Below are 19,859 nucleotides of genomic sequence, written 5' to 3' on the forward strand. Positions count from 1 at the left end.
AAAATACATGGCAGGCTGAAATGTAAATAATGTCACCATGCCAAACCTAGGGACTCAGAGATGTAGAATCGTTTGCTGTATTAAGTTCTTTCTTGTGAAAGAGGCCCATGGTGGATCCAAGGTCCATCTAGCATCTCCATATGAAAGTGCTTTTCAGCCGATGCCACAAAGTATAGTCTTGAAACGGGAGCAGGTGCCTGCAAAGTGTCCCTGGTCTTCCAGTGAGACAGGCAGCTGCCTCTCATAGGCCCTACAGTTTGGAAAAGGCAGGAAAGAGGATCAAGTGTCTCTCCCTCTTCTTTCATTCTCTCTTTATCAAAACGACAAGTCAATATTAGTAGGGAAACCTCCCCCCCCCCGGCTGTATGAACTCTCCCCAAGCACAAATTGAACTTGGGAGAGACAGCAGGGGTCACCATGTTGCCGCTTGTGTTGCTTGAGCCCCAGCCCCATTTCCCCTGCCAGGAACCCCCGGGAGTTAGCGCCAACTACCAAAGAGAGGGATCCCTGAATTTCTCGCCCATGTTTATTCCGCTGTATTTCTGTTCCGGCTGGATTTTCCTTGACCCTCCATTTGTCATTTTGTTTGTTAGAGGTGAGAGATGGGAAAATGCAAAAAGAAGGGAGTCTAGTATGGGAAAGAGAAAAGCTTACACAGGAAATTTAAAATATTCAAAGTGGCTTGCAGGTTAGGACTAAACTTGGATCAATGGCTCTGCTCTGCCTTCACGGTTGGAGATAATAAATGCTTCTGAATTCCAGTTGCTGGAAACGGCAGGAGGGGAGAGTGCGCTTGCCCTTGAATCCTGCTTGTCCATCGTCAAGAGCCTCTTCTTTACTGGGGTGCAATATCCCTCTGTGGCCAGAAGATGGCCTTTGCTTCTGCCTTAGCTCAGATCTTTCCAAAAGGAAATATTGGAAAAGTTGCCGCTTTTGACAGCTTCCAGTTCAGTTCCTAGTGGGCAGCAAGGGCAGGCCCAACTATCGCGCTGATCCAAAGATGCCCAGTGCTGTCATCATTGATGGGCAGCAGCTGTCTGGGGTCTTTGGCCTGGAGCTGCCAGTGTTATAAGAAAATACCTCTTAATTCCCTTATGGGGTATCTAGAGCCCATAGAGAGTCCCTCAGGAGATCTCTATCGGTCAGAGAGAAAGCAGAGGCCAACCAGAGTATATTGAAAGGAAAGGCAGTTAGTAAGCCTGATCTTTATTAAAGGAAATAAACTGTTACAACAGGGTCACCACTCACCACATGCAGGACGGAGGAGAACCCTAAACAATGGTGTACACGCCCCTGTAAAGACTTTTTTCAAAGCCTCTTGAAAGCCCAAGACCACCCTCCTAAACATTATACATACATCACAGAAGGAGGCAGTCTCCAGCAGAAATCTGAGAGTGTTGCTTAACTCCTGTCTGCCAGGATACCTGATAATGCCTTACTTGATTGCATTTTCTGAGTAGCCTGACCATTCCTTTGAGATGGTAAATACTTTAGTTCCTTTATCTCTTACCAATATTGAATCCTGAATTTCTTACAAATATAGTTTGCTCAGCCTAGCAGATACTTGCCAGACTGTATTTGCAGGGAGGTGTTAGCCCCTACAATCCAAAGACAATTGGAAAGCTTTTCCCATTTCCTTCCTTCTTGCAGAGAAATATTTGAGGTCAATCTGGGAGAGTCAAAATGGCTTCAGGATTGCTCTTCTGTACTATTTCAGACACATGGTTTACATACTTAAGTATGCGTGTTGGCCTTGTACATTTATGAACATTTATTCTATATCTGAGACCTTAGAATTCTTATAACACCAGGGACTGGCCTGCAACACCTGTGCTCTGCCACAGACCAGTGGCCAGCTAATAAATGACTCCACGCATTTCCTAGATCTACAGGTGTCAGCAGAAATGACGGTACATGCCTGGGCTAGCAGAAGTAAGGGTAATGCAATAGTGAACTGCAACACGGGGGCCAGTAACTGCTGCTCGTTCCTGTTTCATTCCTGGCATGTGTTGTGTGGGCATGCAGCAGTTGGAATGGATAGGGCCCTGTTGCCCTGTGGGTTGACTCTGGCAGAGCCGACCCATACCCTTCAGCTGGTCAATGTGTCCTTGGCATAGCATGCAGCTGACTCCATTCTTCAGGCCCAGCACATTTCCTAGAGAGCAGAGGCAGAGAGTGTGCTGTTGGCTTACGTTTTGCCCCTGAGGAGAACAGGGCAGCTTGGTTTGGTGTGCGGGGATCTATGTACACATCAATGCATGACGGAGCTTTGAGCAGCTTCCAGAATCCCAAGCTGATAATCCACCTCTTCTCCTTTTCCAACTCCCAAGAGATGTTGCTGGAGGAGGAGGAGGTGTGCATGTCCATCTGTAAGTCGGACGCTCTAACTGAAGCTGGGATAACCTGTCTGCTGCACACCTCAAGCTCTCCTGGCCTTAAAAAGGGAATGGATGTGGCTATAGCTAGGGAGCAGTGTGTAGCTGGGGAGAGAGGCTCCTCTTAAGCAGCAGTTGCCTAAAGGAGAGCAGCAGTTTCCCAGGAGAGGGGAAAACCTTTCAGTTTCACTGAGAAGATTTTCCTTCTAAGCCTCTTCCTACCATCCCCCTGTTCGCAGCTTCGTCACGACAAACTGTGCACTGCAGTTCTCCTCCCGAGGGATCCGCCCGGGCCTAACGACCGTCCTGGCAAGGAACCTGGACAAGAACACCATGGGCTACTTGCAGTGGCGCTGGGGCATTCAGTCAGCAATGAATACAAGCATCGTCCGGGACACCAAAACCAGCCACTTCACGATGGCGTTTCAGGTAGGGTGGCCCTCCTTCCTTTGGCTTCAGCTGTTCTTTGCAATGGCTGTCTGCTCTTTGAGGGTGGAGGAGACCTGTGCTGGCAACTCAGGGAGTCTTTTGAGTTGAAGTGGAGCGACTTGAATTGATAAGTCGCCTCTTTGGATCTAGTGGCTGGCCTGTGACTGGGGGTTAAGAGGAGGATGAGGCTTCATCCACTCCCGAGGAATCTGTGTGGGCCACCCAACTGTTTATACCTGAGCCATGCTCCACAGCATGGTCTCTGAACATGGCCATGTATAGCTATTGTGAACAACCCTACCCTACTGCATGAAATGGACCGGTCTGCCTATAAAGTTACCTAAACCACGACTGCGTCTCTTGACAGTGAGTTGCATGAATGAATTAGGCATAGTATGGAGAAGTGGCTCCCTTTTGTCCGTCTGGGATCTACCACCAGTAGGCAAGGGAAAGGAAGTGTGTTGGCATATGTGTGTGAATGCGAGGGAGACAGAAGCAAAGCAAGGAAGAGGGTTGACTGACCTTCCTGTTTCTCTCATGCCACAGCTGGGCATCCCTCACTCCTTCATGATGGTCAGTTACCAGCACAAGTTTCAGGACGAGGATCAGACGCGAGTGAAAGGATCTCTCAAGTAAGTCCCAGCCCAGAGGGTTGCCCCTGGCAGGTATAACTAGCAGGCAGGAGGCAGCTTTTGGCATAGGGGTTTGTGCAAGGGAGTCAGCCTCTTGCAATGGTTGCTTTAAGGATGCGTGGGCAAGAGGCTGGCATCCTTCTGCAGCTGCAGTGCTCACCATCTGGAAACCAAATGTAGCAGGCATGCCAGGTGCTGCCTCAGTGCCTCTTCCTTTCTGGAGGGGAAGGGAGACCTATCAGGCAAGGGGGTGAGCTGGCAAGGTATGCAGAAGATGAGATCCGGTGATCCCGAGAGGCAGAGCCTGTCCCTCTGCTTACCCAAATGCTTTTGTTTCAGAGCTGGTTTCTTTGGGACCATCGTGGAATATGGGGCGGAGCGGAAAATCTCCCGGCACAGCGTCCTTGGAGCCACCGTCAGTGTGGGTGTACCCCAGGGAGTCTCTTTGAAAATCAAGTGAGTTGGCAGCCTGAGTTCTGCGGCTGCTTTTCACAGACTGGTGCACTCTGGCTGCCCTGGACAGCAGCAGTCATCAGCACCAGGTTGGCGAAGGTTGCTCTAGGGAGCAGCTCCTCCTGCCTCTGGTCTTGCGTTTTGCTGCTGGTACTTGCCAAGGGACTTCATAGAAAGCCACTGGACTGAGCCGCATGTAAGGGTTGGCATGCCTGGGCCCCCTTGCCAAGTCCCACTTCTCAGCACGATGCCCACTGTGAGCTCCTCAAGCCCCTGGGCCTCACCCCTCCAAGGGACTAGTAGTTCAGAATGAACACACTACATTTGTGTGTTGACCTGCACCCAGGCCGTAGAGCCAGAGGAGGGCTCTAGGAGTTCAAGATTTGCAGAAGTGCCAGGGAAGATCAGTTCTAATGCCTTATTAAAGAGGAGAAATAGACCTACAGTGAGAAGCAGCCTGTCAGTTCCCCCCTTTGCTGTGGGATGGACGCTACAGCAAGTAGCCTCCACAGCAAGGAGGTGGCTTGTCCGATGATGGACTGTCTACACCCAGCCTAAAGCACATACATTGTTTTATACACTAAGGCAGTTTACGTCAGCCAACTGACCAGGAGTGCAGGTGGTAGGCACCCAGAACATTACAGGGTTCCTCTTCTGGGCTCTGAGCCCAACATCCCAGTTCCCACAGATAGGGGTACCATGAAAGCTAGGCCAGATAGGATATCAAAGCAGGCATTTGTAAACATACATGAGCTATAGCTACTTCCAGTGAATTGTAGGGTTATGTTGAGTACTCACATGGTGTCAGCACAGCTTCTGGAGCAAGTTCATCTTCGGGACAACACAGTATGTCTAACAGCCAGACACCTGTTAAAGCTGTGTCTGCTGGAGACACTGATCACAACGTGTGCCGCTATCATTCTGGTTGGCATGTTTCAGTTTTGCCAGCAGAGGGCTCCAGAACACAGCAGAACGGCCTGGGAAAAGCGGGAAGATCAGTGATCGGACTTCAGAGCCTGTCTCTCGCTCTCTTCCCGCCCCCCTGATAAAAGAGCTCAGCAGCCTTGAGTAATGAAACATGGAGGAGGGATTGCCTTAAATTTGTGTGCCTGGGCAGACGTGTGTCATCTAGGTGGGCCCCAGCAGGTTTGGGGCCCTCCTCTTCCTGCTCTAGAGTTCTGGCTGTGGGCCTCCTGCTGCTCAAGGCACCCCTTGCCACACCAGGGTCACCAAAGTCCCATTGCCACCTGGCAGCAAATGATTGAGCAGGACACGGAACCAGAGAGTCAGGCACACTCTCTCTTTCCCTCCCCTGGCCCCTTGTGTATTGGCTCCTGCAGGTTCTCTGGGCCTGCCTTGCCAGCTAACTGCTCTTCTTTCCCCTACATCTCAGGCTGAACCGAGCCAGCCAGACCTACTTCTTCCCCATCCACTTGACGGACCAGCTGCTGCCCAGCGCGGTCTTCTACGCCACGGCGGGGCCCCTCGTCATCTACTTCGCCATGCACAGGCTCATCATCAGGCCCTACCTGAGGGCGCAGAAGGAGAAGTGAGTGCCCCGAAAGCATTCCCAACATTCACTGGGGGAGGATAGAGGTGGGACTGACCTGCAGGGCACAGCACAGCAAAGGCAGCTGGTGATGGAGGAGAGGGCTGCCAAGTATGTACATCAGAGGCAGTACATCTCTGGAAACAAGCTGCCGGAGGTGGGGCAGCAAGCGAGGTTTGTAGCATTCCAGGCCTGCTTGTGGTCCTTCTGGAGGTTTCTGGCCGGCCACTGTGGGGGAAGCAGGGGTGGTGGTTTGGCAGAGGGTGGGGGGAACACCCTCCTGCTCTTTTCCACAGAGCTCTCCTGTAAGGGTGGGGGGATTTTTGGAGCGAGAAGAAGGAGCCAGACTCTGGGCTGCAAAGCGGGTATTTCTGTGACTTGCCTAGAAAACTTTCCAAAGGACACCTTCCTTCTCTCGCCAATTAACATGAGATGCAACCCATCATCATTGGGAAGCCCTCCTGCTTTGGGGGCCCTTGATACTTGCAAGAGCAGCAGAGAAGTAAGCAGTGTTCCTGTCTAGCTCCTGCTCATTTTACTGGGCTTGACTTGCATGAGTCAGGTTGTTCTGTCTCTCTGCCATCCTTAATGCACTAGCTGGCCCAGCCTTCGTGCTGCATGGCTGCTTCTCTCAGGGAATTGGTTGGGGGAAAGTGGGAAGGGAGGCAGGTGCCCAGACTACAATGAAACCGTCTTCTTTCCTCTCCCCTGTCTGAACGTTAGAGAATTGGAGAAGCAGCGGGAGAGCACGGCTAGCGACACTTTCCAGAAGAAACAGGAAGCAGAAGCCGCAGTGAGTCTCAAGTCTTGCTTCCTTCCCTGTTCCTGGATAATTTAGGGGTCTCTGTGCACTTCCTCCTTGGAATAATTGATCTGGGCTTCATCTCAAGGGCTTTTCTTCCCTTCAAAAATCACTCTGACAACTGAAAATACAGTGTGGGTGGGTGTTTGAGGAGGTCTGGTGAGTTGCTGCTTCCTAACTCACCCTTGTGAGTTTTGCGGAGCCCTCTCACAATTTTTCACTGTCGCTCTTGGCTGTCTTCATTTTTGAAAGCGTTGGGTTTATTTTGTTTTTAATCAGGTTTTTATGTAACTGAGTCTGTTTTAATTGCCTCATCGCCTGCCTTTACTGTAGAGAGAGAGAGTATGTGTGTGTTTTCAAAAATAGAACACGAGCAAGAGTGTGACTGTAGCCAGTTTTGGGGACCAGGGCCATGTCTCTCATAGATCATATGCTTTACATGTCCCAGGTTTAGTACCTGACATCTTTTTATTTGTCATTTGCCTCCTTCACCTGGTATGTGCGCTTCCAAGTGATGTCTTATGAGATGCACAGTAGTGAGCTAGATGTTTCCACCTTGGTCTCATTCAATGTCTAAGGTTCTCACTTATTTCAGGTATTTTGACCCTGCCTCTTGATGACAAGCATCTACAAGGCCACTAGTAAATCTAGCTCTTGCTAATGCATTTCTTGTTACAACAAATCTCCATTATCGAGGCTGAAAAAAAAAAAAAGAGAGAGAGAGAGAGAGAGAGAGAGAGAGAGAGAGAGAGAGAGACTTTGCCTGGTCACCTCTGGGCAGTGCCAGCATCCAGACAGGAGTGCAGGGAGAATCGATCCAAGTGCCTCTGGGCAGGCTGCAGAGTGCGCATCCCTCCTGGCTGAGTTACAATGACAGGCTCCAATCGCATGTGGTAAGGAGGCCTTCCAGATCAGAGGCAGGCGAGAGAACCTGGCACCGCTTTTTGGAGAACACCTCATCCTGCAACCCTGGAGAAATTGCGAGTGTGATGCAATTCCACACACAAGTGCAGAAATTCACCTCTCTCTGTGAAACATGTTTCTAGTGCTTGCAAAGTTATGCTTGGGAGCATGTAGGCAGCAAAATCTCTGCAGCTGCTGAGCAAGCCTTGCTCTTGCTTACATCCTATTCCTCCTTGTGCTCCTTGTAGCATAGTGTGTTGAAGGAGAACACACCCTCAAGCCTTGGCCCTTCCCTCCGGTCTTGTTTTTATGAGGTTCCCAGAGAGGAGTTGGGTCTTGCGCTTGATTGTCCTACTGCTGCAGCTCCCACTTTGCCTCTATGTCTCTGAGCAACACAGTCTTGGGGCTCCCCTATCAGGTGTTCTCACACATAAAACCAACCCCAGAATGTCCAAAGGTCCGCCATCCCTGTTACTTTCCAAGAGTTGGAGGGCAGCCTCCTGTGATGGAAGATGCAGAGCTTAGACCATTCTTGGCTCACATGTTGGTTTTACATAAGTGCAGTCCCTATAAAGGCCGCCTCCTGCTCCTTTTTCCCTTTAAGAATATTTGCAAACACAATAAATAAGCCGCCTTCTTTTGATGCCGAATCCTGGTCTGTCCCCTTGCTTAGGTGCGGCTGATGCAGGAATCTGTCCGTAGAATTATTGAGACCGAAGAAGCCAGGATGGGTAAGGAGTACTGATTTCACTTTTCTTCCACCCAAGTCTGCCCTGCAGCCATTTGAGGTGGTTGCACACTTCTGTTTGGGTTCGTAAATGCTACTGTGTTGCTTACTGCTCTTATGGGGCTTTAGTCATCGAGTTAGAACAGGAAACACTAAGTGGGAAGAGGTTGTGCCCCAGAACATTTGCTTTAATGATTCTGGAATACCCCATTGGTTCTAGTTTATCTGCAAGGGCATATCCATCCCATATGGGTGGCGGGTGAGCCATGGTGGAGCGCCTGCTTTGCATGCAGAAGGTCTCAGGTTCATACTTTGACATCTCTGGGGTAGGGGCAGAAAAAAGACCAACATCTGAATCCCTGAAGAGCTTATTCCCATTGGCATGGATGAAGCTGAGCTACAGCTTGCTCCTATTATTGTACTGTGCGAGCTCAGGGTTTGGTACTAGTTGCAGAAATCAGCAACCCAAGAACCTCAGTAGTTCTTTAAAAAATAAATCAAGGTCCTAGCCTCTAAAGTGGAAGAATATATGGCATCTCAAAAGGGGAGCCTCTATCCCAGTGGAGGGATTTGTGTGCTTATCTGTTTTGATTTTATGTAGTGAGAGGCCTGGGCAGACCTCTCTTTTTCTCTCTCCCTCTACTTGCCTGGGCGGGGGGCGCTCCCCTGTTTCCTGAAAGTGTCCTCTGCATCAACAGTTTCTTCTCGTTAACAATGCAGGCCTGATAGTGGTGAATGCCTGGTACGGGAAATTCGTCAACGACCAGAGCAGGAGGAACGAGAAGGTGAAGGTCATAGACGTGACTGTGCCCTTGCAGTGCCTGGTGAAAGACTCCAAGCTCATCCTTACAGAAGCATCCAAGGTAAGGAGGAGGCCAGTGTGCAGGGAGGTGGGGAAGCAGATTAGCCCACACAACTCACCTGTTCCATTCCTGAGGGCACGTTGGGGTGGTTGTCAGCCCAAACCGTGCGATCACGAGGTGAGATTTGTAAACCTTTGGTTGGACTTCCAGTAGGGTACAGAAGCCAAGCTTCACAATGGTTCTGTGGTGTGTGTGTGCGCGCACACAAGTGCACTAGCCCTTACACACTGTGGATACTTCTGCACAACCATCACCATCTCTTCCTTTTTTTGTAATCACATTTTTATTGGAATTTTTAACATAAAGGGGTTAAAAACAGCACCAAACACAGCAAATACCAAGTAGAGGAAGAACTGCCAACTAAGCTGCATCAAAAGACTCAACTGAACTCAAGGAATTAGATGATTAGGTGATTAGATGGCGGTAAAATTGATCTATTGTTAAGGTTTCTAGAAGAGATAAACTGGCACCAGACTGCTGCAAAGTTGCCTTCATGTGTTTCTCCCCTGGCCCTCTTGCATTCCTGAGTCAATTTATCATTCAAAGCTAGTGGCCATATCCAAGCGTTAAACTTTTCCATCCAAAGTTTTCCAATGGCAGGAGGTTTCAAGATGGGCCCCAACCAGTCACTTAAAGATCAGATCTGTATAACCGCCCTTCTCCTTGACTCAGCGTGACTGTTCCCCTTTGCAGGCCGGTCTGCCTGGGTTCTACGACCCTTGTGTCGGGGAAGATAAGAGCCTGAAAGTCCTCTACCAGTTCCGAGGAGTCCTGCATCAAGTGATGTCTGGCGACAACGAGGCCCTTCGGATACCAAAGCAGTGTAAGTAGCAAAGCCCTGGTCTGCTGCTTCCGCTTCCAGCCCTTCTACAGACCTGGTAAAAGTATCCATTGCCCTTCCACTGAGGAGCTGCCACATGGGCAGGGGATGGGAAGATTGCATTTGCAAGGACTCATGGGGTCAGGGGGATGACGATGACACACACCTCTCCAAATTTCACTCCCGCCTCCTTGTTGCATGGAGCCAAGGCATGAATCTCAAGACTTTCCTCCAGCAATTTAAGCATGACTACGAGTATGCACACAGAATCCCTTAAACCTGACTTCATTTTCAAATGACCCACCTCTTGTACCTTGGTCTTTGACACTGGAGATATTCCTGGGACTGGTTTAACTCTTTTTTTAAAAAATGAAATTGTTGTAACTCACCGTGGGGCCTGCTGGTGGAGGACAAGTAATAGCTTGAGTAGCAAATTAAAGTTAATAATAATTTAAAGTTGATAAAATCAACAAAGTAGAGAGGAAGCTTCTAGTCCCCAAGGCGGCAGAAATATTGCACATCTATAGGATGAGGCCTATCCTGAGTGCCCAGAGATGACTAGCCAGCTCCAGTGTGACTCCTGCTGGTTTGGGGAGCAGCTTCTGGCTCCTAAAGGAATGGCAGTCCTGTCCTGCGCCTCTGGAGGCTTCTTCATGCCCCTATGTACATGGCTGCAGCAGGGCAGGGTAAACCCAGATTTTCAGAATCCCCAACTTTGCAGCTATTATAGCTTAGAGCCATGGCCCACAAAATTGATTTCCGTGTCAGGATTTTGGATTGGGGGCCTCCCTGCCAGTTTCCCCCGTGGATGGTAGCATGCTGCGTAGGGCTGGAGGCAGGCTGCTTCATGCTCTCCTTTGCCATTTTGCAGGAGGTACTTTACAGGGGTGGGAGGAGCACAATGTGGGTCTCCTGGGGGTGAACCCACTGTTGCCCACTGCTTATTTTAAAAAGTGTCTTTACACCTCTCTCAGTGGTGGCTCTTTAGCAAGTTTGCCTTGACCTCAGCCTCTATAAAACAGTCTCCCCTCTCCTCCCCCCCCTTTTTTTTGCTACCCCCACAGCTCACCGGATTGATGCGGACAGCTAATCTGGTGGGGAAGAGGGCAGGTGCTGAGTTCTGTGCCCAGGAGCCAGCGGATATGGCACCATCTTTCCTCCCTGGATTTGATGACGTCTTCAGACGAGTGGGGATGCAACTTATTTCCTGATTGGCGTGGAAGAAGGTGGTTTGACACCCAACGTAACATTGTGGGACAAAATGAGAGGAATCTGCTCTAACGAGACAGTGGCACCCAGACCCTGCATTTGGGGCTGTTGCTTGACTGGCACAGCTGACGATGGCCAGCATTTCCAGCCTGCCCCTGTCAACGCAAGGGGGCGGGCTGCAGACTAGTAACCCCCCTTTCCCCTGCAGCAACCAGTGTCCTCTTCAGCAGGGGGAGCCTTGGGGCAGGTGGGCAATGGGGGGCGGGGCGGGTGAGGTGTCGATTTTATTCTTGCAGGAAGTGGAGGGGGTGCGGGCTACGTCAGGTGAAGGAGCGAGCCTCCTCCGCACAGACCCTTGCGGCTGCTTGGCAATGCAAAGAACACGGTGCTCATATCCACGTTCCGAAATCAAAATGCACTTTGGGAAATTTGTAAGCCTTTCTTTTAACACGTTTGAATCTTCCTGTCTATCATCATCTCTCTCTCTCTAGCAGTTGATATAATATGATACACTAAGAGGAACTGTTTCCCTGTCAGCTTGTCTTTGTTCCAAGCACAGCAAGAAGCTGGCCCGGAAAAGGAGTAAAAGTCGCCATAAGCGTTTTGATGTACACAAGGCGTCGTGCGGATGGAGGCAGGGTGGGGAGATAGGAGTGGGAGGCCCAAGTGAGTGCCAAATCAGAGGCAATAGCATTCTCGATGGAAGATTGCTCCCACCGCAGACCAGGGGTGTTCTTGTGCTGCAAGAAAGCAACGGAGAGGTTGCAGGAGTCCCATTTTTGGCCCTCTGTCCCTGGTGGCAGTGTAGAGCTCCTTTTACAAACACGAAGAGAGGAGGCTGGAGTTGCCTCTCTGTTAGTCCTTGGAACACCTTCCTTGATGACATTTATGTAGGATCCCTGGGGGTGTTGAATGCCAAAACAAGCCTTTCGTCGTAACTGCTGGTTCCTGAAACACACACAGACAGTGTGGTGCATCCCCTGCGCCACTTTATTTGTTTGTATAACTGGATTCGCCCCACTCATTTGGATCCAGATCATATACCCCCACCATCTGTCCCCACCTCAGCTCTTACCCTAAGTAAAATGATAACTTATTCCATGAAGCCTGTTACATCCCTCCTGCCCCCTTTTCCTCTTGAAATTAGGTGTTGCTGCTCCTCAGTTGTTTTATTGGACAATTATTTTTCTCTCGCATCTTCCATTGAACCAAGTTCTGGTCTGGTAATATCTATCTCCTTGGTTAACCCATGGTACCCTCAAGTAAAGCTCCTTATTCATGTTGACACCCCTACCCAACTGCCCCATTTCTTTTTCCACATGCCAGTTATCCCAACTTCCTTCAGAGCTGATGGAATGAGAAATACACTGTATGGTCATAGTATTTATTCCTGGATCGCAGTGAGTTCTGGTTTCAGAAATCTGTGACCTGGCCTCTTCAAGAACCAGAATTGGGCTAGAATTAACACTGGTAGTTAACACTGACAATAACCACTTGAACCTTCTGCTTTTTGAACCCAGCTCAGCCTGAGCACCCCTCCGCTTCAATCCTTCCCCGCTTTCCAAAGCCCCTGCCTCGTGTGACTGGAAATTTTGCAAAGTGCATGAGCCGCTGATGAGGACAGAGCCTCTGGTTTCTCCTGTAACAAATAAGGACAATAAAAGAGACCCGTTTTCTCCAGACTGTTGGCTACTTAAAGCAGGGGCACAGAAGCCTCCCAACGGGCAAGGAGGCAAAAGGTACAGCCAGCCATGCTTACTCTGATCCTTCAGAGAGGCTAAATGTAGTGCCTTCTGGTGACATAATCGGTCATTCTTTCTTGCAACAGGCTTTGTACAAGGGATCAGTCTTCCCTAACCTGTTACTTTCCAGCTGCTGTCAGGTTCTCAGCTCCCATCAGCCAGCATGGCCAGGGGTAAGGGATGATGGGAGTTGGAGTCCAACAGCTGCTAGAGGGCACCATCAGGGTGATGGAGCCATGGTTGGTGTCTGGAAATGTGTGCATTTTCTATTTCCTCTGCTTCTTCCACTCCCATAGACTAGAGGGGAAGTGGCTGTAAGAGCCACCCAGGTGCTTGATGCTCTTCTCATTCGTGTTCCAGGTGCTCATAGCTCTTAGCTGGCATACCAGTGCTCTCCCCCTCTTTTATTCAGCTGAATTTGGTGACAAGCTTAACTTAATAGCTATTGGCATTCATGGTCATGCCCATAAATTGAGCCTGTTACCTAAGGGAATCCTTTAGTCATGTGCCCCCATCCCATCAACCTCAAGAAAGGTGGCAGCTGTGGGGGATGTTGCCCTTTGGCTTGGGGATGACCCCTCTCTTACCTAACTGCGGTGGGTCTCTGCCCGCCCCCACCTCCTTACTCCCAAGCCCCTTTTTGGAGGTTTCTGAGCCTGTAAGGTGAGTTATTACCTCAAGAGTGGCTTCGCTACAAATAATGCTTTTAAGAAACTCAAGATTGGAGACTTCCGGCATTCTGCAGATGCAAAGCAGTTTCACTTCGCCCATATTCTCTTACCTTCTCAACAACCCTCTCTGGTGGGATGATATTATCATTCTTTATATGGGTGAGAGGGAGTGTGTGTGTGTGTGTGTGTTAGGGAAATACCAAAACAATAGGGACTCTTCTCAGGCCACTAGAAGTTCGGAGGCTGAAGTGTGATCTGAGTGGAGACTACTGTCCTCTTCCCCCAACAGCTCTGCCTGTAATTACATTAAAATCAAGCAGAAATATTAACAATGTTTGGAATGAAGTGTTTGAGGTGGGGCTGTTTCCTATTGGTTGTTCCGGGCACTGACCAAACATCCCTCCCTAAAGATTTAAACCTACAAAGCCGCATCCTTTCATTGGACAGTTGGTGCACTTTGATCAGCCATGGCTGTGACTTTGGCTGACTAGTCCTTTTGTAACTGGAGATGAAGCCCCAAAGTTGGGGCCTTAAGCACTAAAATGAGACCCTGGTTGCAGGTGTTCGTGATCCCCAGACATTCCTGATCACCTGCATTCAAAGCTCTCTGCTGGTTTGAGCATTGTAGTGGAAAACTGGGTGGGCTAAATGAATAGAAATTCAATGGTGTTGACACAGAATTGCTCCTCCAGACTCAGAAATAAGAAGCAACCGTGTGCCCAGTCAGAACCTTGGTCCAGCTTGCTCAGGATTGTCTGCACCCAGCTCTACCTGAGATGCCAGGGATTGAACTGAGGACTTTCTACATGCAAAGCAAGCACTCTACCACTGAACTACCACCTGTCCCAAGTAAAGGGAAGTGCATTTTTCACATTTATTACACAAGTCATGCCCAAAGGATGCTATCTATGTTCAAGCTGCCACCACCACCCCATCACCTCCCAGCTCCTTCTCCCAGTGCTTTGCAGTGATTTTGCCTCCACTCTTACTGAGCAGCGAAACGGGTCACCCGTGCACCATTTAAAGATTTTACTTCTTTTCTAGAAAGACAGACAAGGAGCCTCATCCGATAATACAAATAATTTTAATTAAAAAAAATAAAGCTCTCAAACTGAGATTGCACAAAGATGAACTCACAGACATGCAAGATGTTTATTCTTCTGCTGAAAAATCCAATTAACTGGGCTTGCCAGACACCACCTGATTGCAGAATGGTTGAAACTGGGTCTTAGAGCTCAATGCCAAAATACAAGTGAAAGCTTGCTCCACAGGAAACTTCTTCCTTGGTTGTTTCCTCCACCGCAAGATGTCCTACACTGATTTGTCTCACTCTGCAGGCATTTTTTTAAAAAACAAAAACACAAGATGGTAGCTGAAGCTGCCAAGTGATCACAGCATCAGCCTGGGGCATTCTGTAGAAGAACTGTCTTTGGCAAATGGGGGAGCCTGAGGGAAAGCAGACCCTGCTGTGTAGAGGAATCAAGTTCTTCATACTTGCTTCTAATAAATGGACAAAGTCATGGCAGAAGAATGCAGTATGGGAACCCTACCAAACCAACTGGGTAAATGACTTAAGGGGTTTCAATCCCCCATCTATTACCACTTGTAACACAAGTCCACCATATGAGAGTCCACATTAGGTGCCCAAAGGAATACTTGTCCATGCTGAGACTCGGGTAAGACTTGGTGCGCTGCTCACGCCGTTGAGCCTGCTGCTCTTCCTTCCCCACAAAAACTACATTTCCTTGCTGTCGACAGCTCAGAGCGATGCAAAGGGAGAATCCACTTGAGGATTCACATCTGTGCAATAAGCCAATTTGGTCCCTGCAAAGGAGGCATCAGCTCTCTGGTGGCAGGAATCCACTGGGCTTGTTAAACCTGAGATCTCTGCGCCCATTTCCCAGCTTGCAAGACTCTTCTGTGCTGAATGCATAGAAGCATCCCCAGGTGCCAAGACTTACCACCCCCATCAGCTCAGAAGAAGTGTTTTACATGCTCCCCACTTTACAAACACAGAGCCAGCCAATGTGAAGGGAAGCCCATCCTGGACCTGAGAGAAGGAGGAGCCCGTCAGAGTAGGAATTGAGCCCATCCTTCAAAGGGAGAGAAATGGCTGCCCTTCCCTCTCCCTGCCTGCACAAGCAGATGGCTTCCTCCACTGACGGTGGCTTTTAAAGAAGCAGCCACGGGCTGTCTCACTTTGAGGCGACCTCGGATTGGCTCTCCACTGGATGGGGAAGGCGACCCTTTTTCACACAACCCTTAAGAGAGATCCTGGATCTGCTGCTGCTGCTGCTGCTGCTGCTGCGCTGTGGAGGTGCAACAGCTGCTGGCATCTCCAGCTCTCAAACTGCTGCATCCCCTTCCCTGATGGTGGAGTCGCTCAGCACCTATCAGGCAGTTCGTCCTGCCATACTTTCATACCTGGGACAACAGAAAGAAAGGAAAGTGAGGTGCACACCAGGCAGCTTCCCCATTTCCTCTTATCATCCTAGTGATGCCCCTTTTCCTCGACTTGCTTTGGGGCACGGAATCGGGTCCTTCTCCAGTGGCGATTTAGGCCCTTGAGGGTGCCTCGAGACGCTTCCCTTCATCGCAAAGAGGATGTTCCCTGCTTTGTGGCTGGGTTTGTCCCCCACCAACCAGAGTCTCATGTTTCACATGACAAGTCCGCTTGTTTCAAACGCGCTAGGGGAAAAAATCCCACCCCGCTAATCCAGGAAGTGTCGGCGCGACCCCATCCGGGAGCGGCTGGAGCGGCGGATGTCGAACTTGGAGTCCCGACACTTCTGGCAGACGTAGATCTCTGGGACGTTGGACTTGCGGATCTTTGCGCAGGAGAGGTGGATCCAGGTGTGGCACTCGTTGCACTCGATCATGGGGCGCCCGGCAAAGGGTTTCATGCAGAAACAGGTCACAAGGTCCCAGGAATCGTCATCTGTGCGGCAGGGAGGAAGAGAGAGAAACAAGTTCCAGGTAAGAGACCCTCATCAGATACATCACCAGTCCTCAAATACAACCGCATTCATCTACCTGGGAAGCCTGTTTGTGGGTGGATGCTCCTTTCAAGGAGCAGTCTTGTGTCTTTTTGTCAGCCCAACATTCTTGCAGCAGACACAGAAAAGGGCTTGGCTACTCTTTTGTAGTTCTCCAGCTGCTCTGGACTACAACTCCCATCATCCCTTGCTGCTGCTTTGATGATGGAGGGCAGCAATAACTGCAGGGCCCCCACAGGCTCTCCAAGGAGTTCATCTGTTGTGGCAAGAGAATTCGTTGCCATCAACTGGTCACACCACAATGATGATTTCAAAATACTGGTTTGGTTTTTTTAATAGCGGTGAGAGTTCTGTCAATAATGGACTGTTAATACACTAACCTTTTAATATATATATATACGGTGTATATATATATATATATATATATATATATATATATATATATATATACACACACACACACACACACACACACACACACATTCTTATTTAAAATTATACCTCTGCTTTCCCCCTCCACAAGGGTATTGCTCTTGTAGTTTTATAAATATGAAGCCGGAAGTGAGCCAGCCATTAAAAACTCAAATGATTGAAGTAGTTAAAAGGCAATATTTGCAATCAGGTCGTGAAACAGCAAGAGAATCAAAAAGCTCATTTAAAAAGTTTTCGGTTGCTAGTAGAACACAAATCAAAAGGGGAACAGGGCAAAGCGTTCCACGTAAAGGGAGCCACCACCGAGAAAGCTCTCCCATGTGGTGCCACCAGCATTGCAGTCACTAGGCTAGTGCCCTTCAGATGTTTTCTGCAAGTTTTGGCTGGAGCTCATCCAGCCTTCATGGCTCCCCTGCTTTTAACCTTCCGCCTGATGCAGAAAGACAGTGCTTTGTTTGAGAGCCTCTCTGCTCCATACCTGAATCCACCATGATGTCCTCGTCATCTGCACTGCCGTCCTCGTCGCGGAACACCACCTGTTTCCCCTGCCGGATGATGGTGCGCTTGCCCACTGTCTGAACCAGGCGCGGAGCCTCTGGTGGGGCCGCTGGCGGGCACGAGGCACTGGAGAGTGAGTCCGAGTCCCATGCCGAGCAGCGCCCCGTGGAGGAGTGGGCATCGCCTTCCGAAGAGGGGCTTGTGGGCGCCTGCACATAGGACTCCTCCCCTCCCAGCACCTCCCTCCGCTTCAGCTTCCTCTTCCTCCTGAGCCCCATTTTCTTCCTGCCCAGCAGGAAGTCCTGTGGCTTTGCCCATTGGTAGAGGGAGGTGTAAGCTTTCCGATGTGACAGCTGGCTGAAGCTCTTCTGGGCTTTCCCGGACAAGGAGAGGGCAGAGGGGAGCCCTGCTTCACCCACATCCCCACTGTCGCTGTCGATGGTGCCCCCGGTGCTGTTGGGGGGGCTGGGGGCACTCCGCACAGAAGCGTCCTGCAGAAAGAGAAATCAGTTTCACAGAGGCTGCATGCCTTTTAAGTGGAAGGTGCAACTGGGCCCAGCACCCAAACAATTGTTTTAAACTGCACCTGTACCATTTCACAAAACTGCAAAGTTGGAAGGGATCCCCCCAAAGGCCATCTAGTCCAGCCCCTTGCAATGCAGGAATCTCCACTGTTTTGCCTTCATTTTGACACTACAGCTGGTCCGTTTGGACATTCAGGGTGGACAGGACAAAACAGAAGAGCTGTAGATCAGCCTTTCCCACTTCCCTACCAATATAGGTGTAGCCAACATGGGGCTATCCAGGGGTTTCGGACCACAACTCCCATCAGTATGACTACATGATGGCCCATGGGGGCTGATGGGAATTGTAGTCCAAAATTTCTGGAGGTTGGTAAAGGCTGGCAAGAGGTTGGCAAAGGCTGCCAATCTGCACAAGAACAAAAAAGCCCCTCCTGACACTTCATCCCACAAACGCATCCTAATCCCCGGGCAGCATTTGCAAAGGCATTCTCGCACACACACAAAATTACCTTTCCCTGCTTGCTCCCCCGATCGTTGCCCTCCAGAAACAATCCCCCCCCCTCCAACGAACCGGAGTCTGCCAGGGCCCCGAATCCCAGAAAGCCTTTGGGGGAAAAGAACACCTACTCTTGCACAGCAGCGTAGCCGCATCTTGGGAAGCAGAGCCCGCCCCTTCCCCTCCCGCCCCGATTATCCAGCTGCACCGAAGGCAGCCTCCACCCCGCACTCCGACGTCCATACCTCTTGCGGGTAGGGGATGTACCCCGCGTAGGCCAAGACGAATGTGCAAAACTTGTTGAAGTCCTCCACCGTGCGGCATCGTTTGGATCCGGGAGAAAAATCCTGCAAGGAGGGAGGAAGAGGCGGGCGTAACCACTAGGGGCGTCACCCACGGACTCGAAGAGGGCAGGGCCAGCGAGGTGCCACTCGGAGAGCGAAAAAGCGGGGGGGGGGCCGTTGAGAAAAACTTTGCTAAAGGGAGGGGTGACTGGCTGAGGAGCTGCAGGAGAGGGGACCCCCACTTTTGCAAGCACCCCCTTAAAGCGCCGCGCCACACTGCAGACTTTTGCCCATTCCCCACCCCCTGCCATCACAATAAGTGGGCAATGCCCGGTGGAGGGGGGGCGAGGTGGTTTCTTCTGGAGGGGAGCCTGCTTCTTTGTTGGGATTAGGAGTGGGGGTCAGGCATGGGGAGGGAGCAACCGGCTGCCCAGCAAGCCGGATCCCAACCAGCCCTGGGCGGCGGGGGCAATCACACCCCAGGGTGCTGGTGAAGGACCAGAGAAGGATCGCACCCTTAAAAGAAGGGAGGGGAGAACAGTGGCCGAGGAAGGCTTGAAAAGGTGTGCTGGAGGAGGAGGGGGGGTGAGATTTAAATGGAGAAAAAAGAATCTCCGGACACCCCCTCAACTCTGCCACGCCTTCCCCCTCTCCCACCCACGTACATCCAACCTCAAGCGAGAGACCCAGTTCTGCGCGGGGGGGGGGGCGGTGGATGGGGGTGTCCTGAACTGGGGCTGGGGGCGGGTAGAAGGCTTGGAGAAGGATGAAGAGAAAGCGGGGGGGGGCCGAAACTGAGATGGAGGGGAGAGAGGAGAAAGTGGGGCTTCTGGGGGGGTATATATGGGGTAGGGGGGTTGTGAGGGGGCGGGACTCCTTGTACCCCATCACTGGGGGGAGGGCAAGGGGGGCTTCTTCTCACCTCGGGGGGCGGCGGGGAAGCGCAGGAGTCCGAATCCATGGCTGGCAGGCTGGGTGGGATCAGAGGACCGAGCGAGGAGGTGGAGGAGGAGGAGGCGGCAAGCCAACAGCGGCGGCGGCGGCGCCTCCCGGGACCGGCAACGGGGGAGGGAGCCGAAGCCACGCCCCGCCCGTCCGAGTGGGGAGGAGCCTCCTTGTCTGGCGGCAACACTGCGCCTGCGCAGCTCGCATGGCAAGCCGGGAATCGTAGTCCTAGCTCTCCACTGAGCGATCGCCCACTGGAGAGCAAGGAGGCGGAGAAGAAGGGAGAGGACGGGTAGACGCGTGTCAGTCCCTTGGCTCGCTTCTGCCTTGTGACACTCACCCGGAAGCTTGGCACCTTTTAAGGGATCCTGGTAGGCAATTTCCCAGTCGGGGTTTGGGAGGCACTGGAAGTTCGCAGGAAGTCTTGCAAGGTTTTTGTTTTTTACAACTGAGGTCGCAATTCATTAAGTTTCAGGACACTCCGCAATAACGGGAAGCCCTTTCAGAGG

The 19,859-nt window shown here is 50.9% G+C and overlaps 2 protein-coding genes across 2 annotated transcripts in view; one reads left to right on the forward strand and one right to left on the reverse strand.

Moving 5' to 3' along the window:
- The window catches only part of DNAJC11 (DnaJ heat shock protein family (Hsp40) member C11), a 55,217-nt gene extending 42,775 nt beyond the window's left edge, over window positions 1-12,442 (forward strand). The window contains exons 8-16 of the mRNA XM_081923658.1: window positions 2,615-2,804; window positions 3,351-3,436; window positions 3,776-3,892; window positions 5,283-5,438; window positions 6,162-6,231; window positions 7,817-7,874; window positions 8,591-8,733; window positions 9,427-9,556; window positions 10,618-12,442. Of these exons, the coding sequence (XP_081779784.1) occupies window positions 2,615-2,804; window positions 3,351-3,436; window positions 3,776-3,892; window positions 5,283-5,438; window positions 6,162-6,231; window positions 7,817-7,874; window positions 8,591-8,733; window positions 9,427-9,556; window positions 10,618-10,643 (976 nt within the window). The 3' untranslated portion in view covers window positions 10,644-12,442. The remainder of the gene's footprint in view (window positions 1-2,614; window positions 2,805-3,350; window positions 3,437-3,775; window positions 3,893-5,282; window positions 5,439-6,161; window positions 6,232-7,816; window positions 7,875-8,590; window positions 8,734-9,426; window positions 9,557-10,617) is intronic.
- A 1,798-nt stretch (window positions 12,443-14,240) lies between these two features.
- PHF13 (PHD finger protein 13) lies at window positions 14,241-19,505 on the reverse strand. Its single transcript, XM_081921800.1, has 4 exons — window positions 19,328-19,505; window positions 18,367-18,468; window positions 17,082-17,592; window positions 14,241-16,113 (listed from the first exon to the last, which is right to left on the reverse strand). The coding sequence occupies exons 1-4, from the start codon at window positions 19,364-19,366 to the stop codon at window positions 15,887-15,889; spliced, it is 879 nt and encodes a 292-aa protein (XP_081777926.1). The 5' UTR covers window positions 19,367-19,505; the 3' UTR covers window positions 14,241-15,886.
- Window positions 19,506-19,859: the final 354 nt, after the last annotated feature.

This window comes from Podarcis melisellensis (assembly GCF_964234715.1).
Source record: "Podarcis melisellensis genome assembly, chromosome: 8".
NCBI classification, from domain to species: domain Eukaryota; kingdom Metazoa; phylum Chordata; class Lepidosauria; order Squamata; family Lacertidae; genus Podarcis; species Podarcis melisellensis.

Bases quoted from the DNA above. Each gene is read 5' to 3' on its own strand.
- PHF13 (XM_081921800.1), bottom strand. From the start codon at position 19,366: ATGGATTCGGACTCCTGCGCTTCCCCGCCGCCCCCCGAG. The intron at 17,593-18,366 runs GTATGGACGTCG...CTCTTTCTGCAG, and splicing joins ACATCCCCTACCCGCAAGAG to GACGCTTCTGTGCGGAGTGC. The intron at 16,114-17,081 runs GTATGGAGCAGA...CCTGCCGCACAG, and splicing joins GGACATCATGGTGGATTCAG to ATGACGATTCCTGGGACCTT.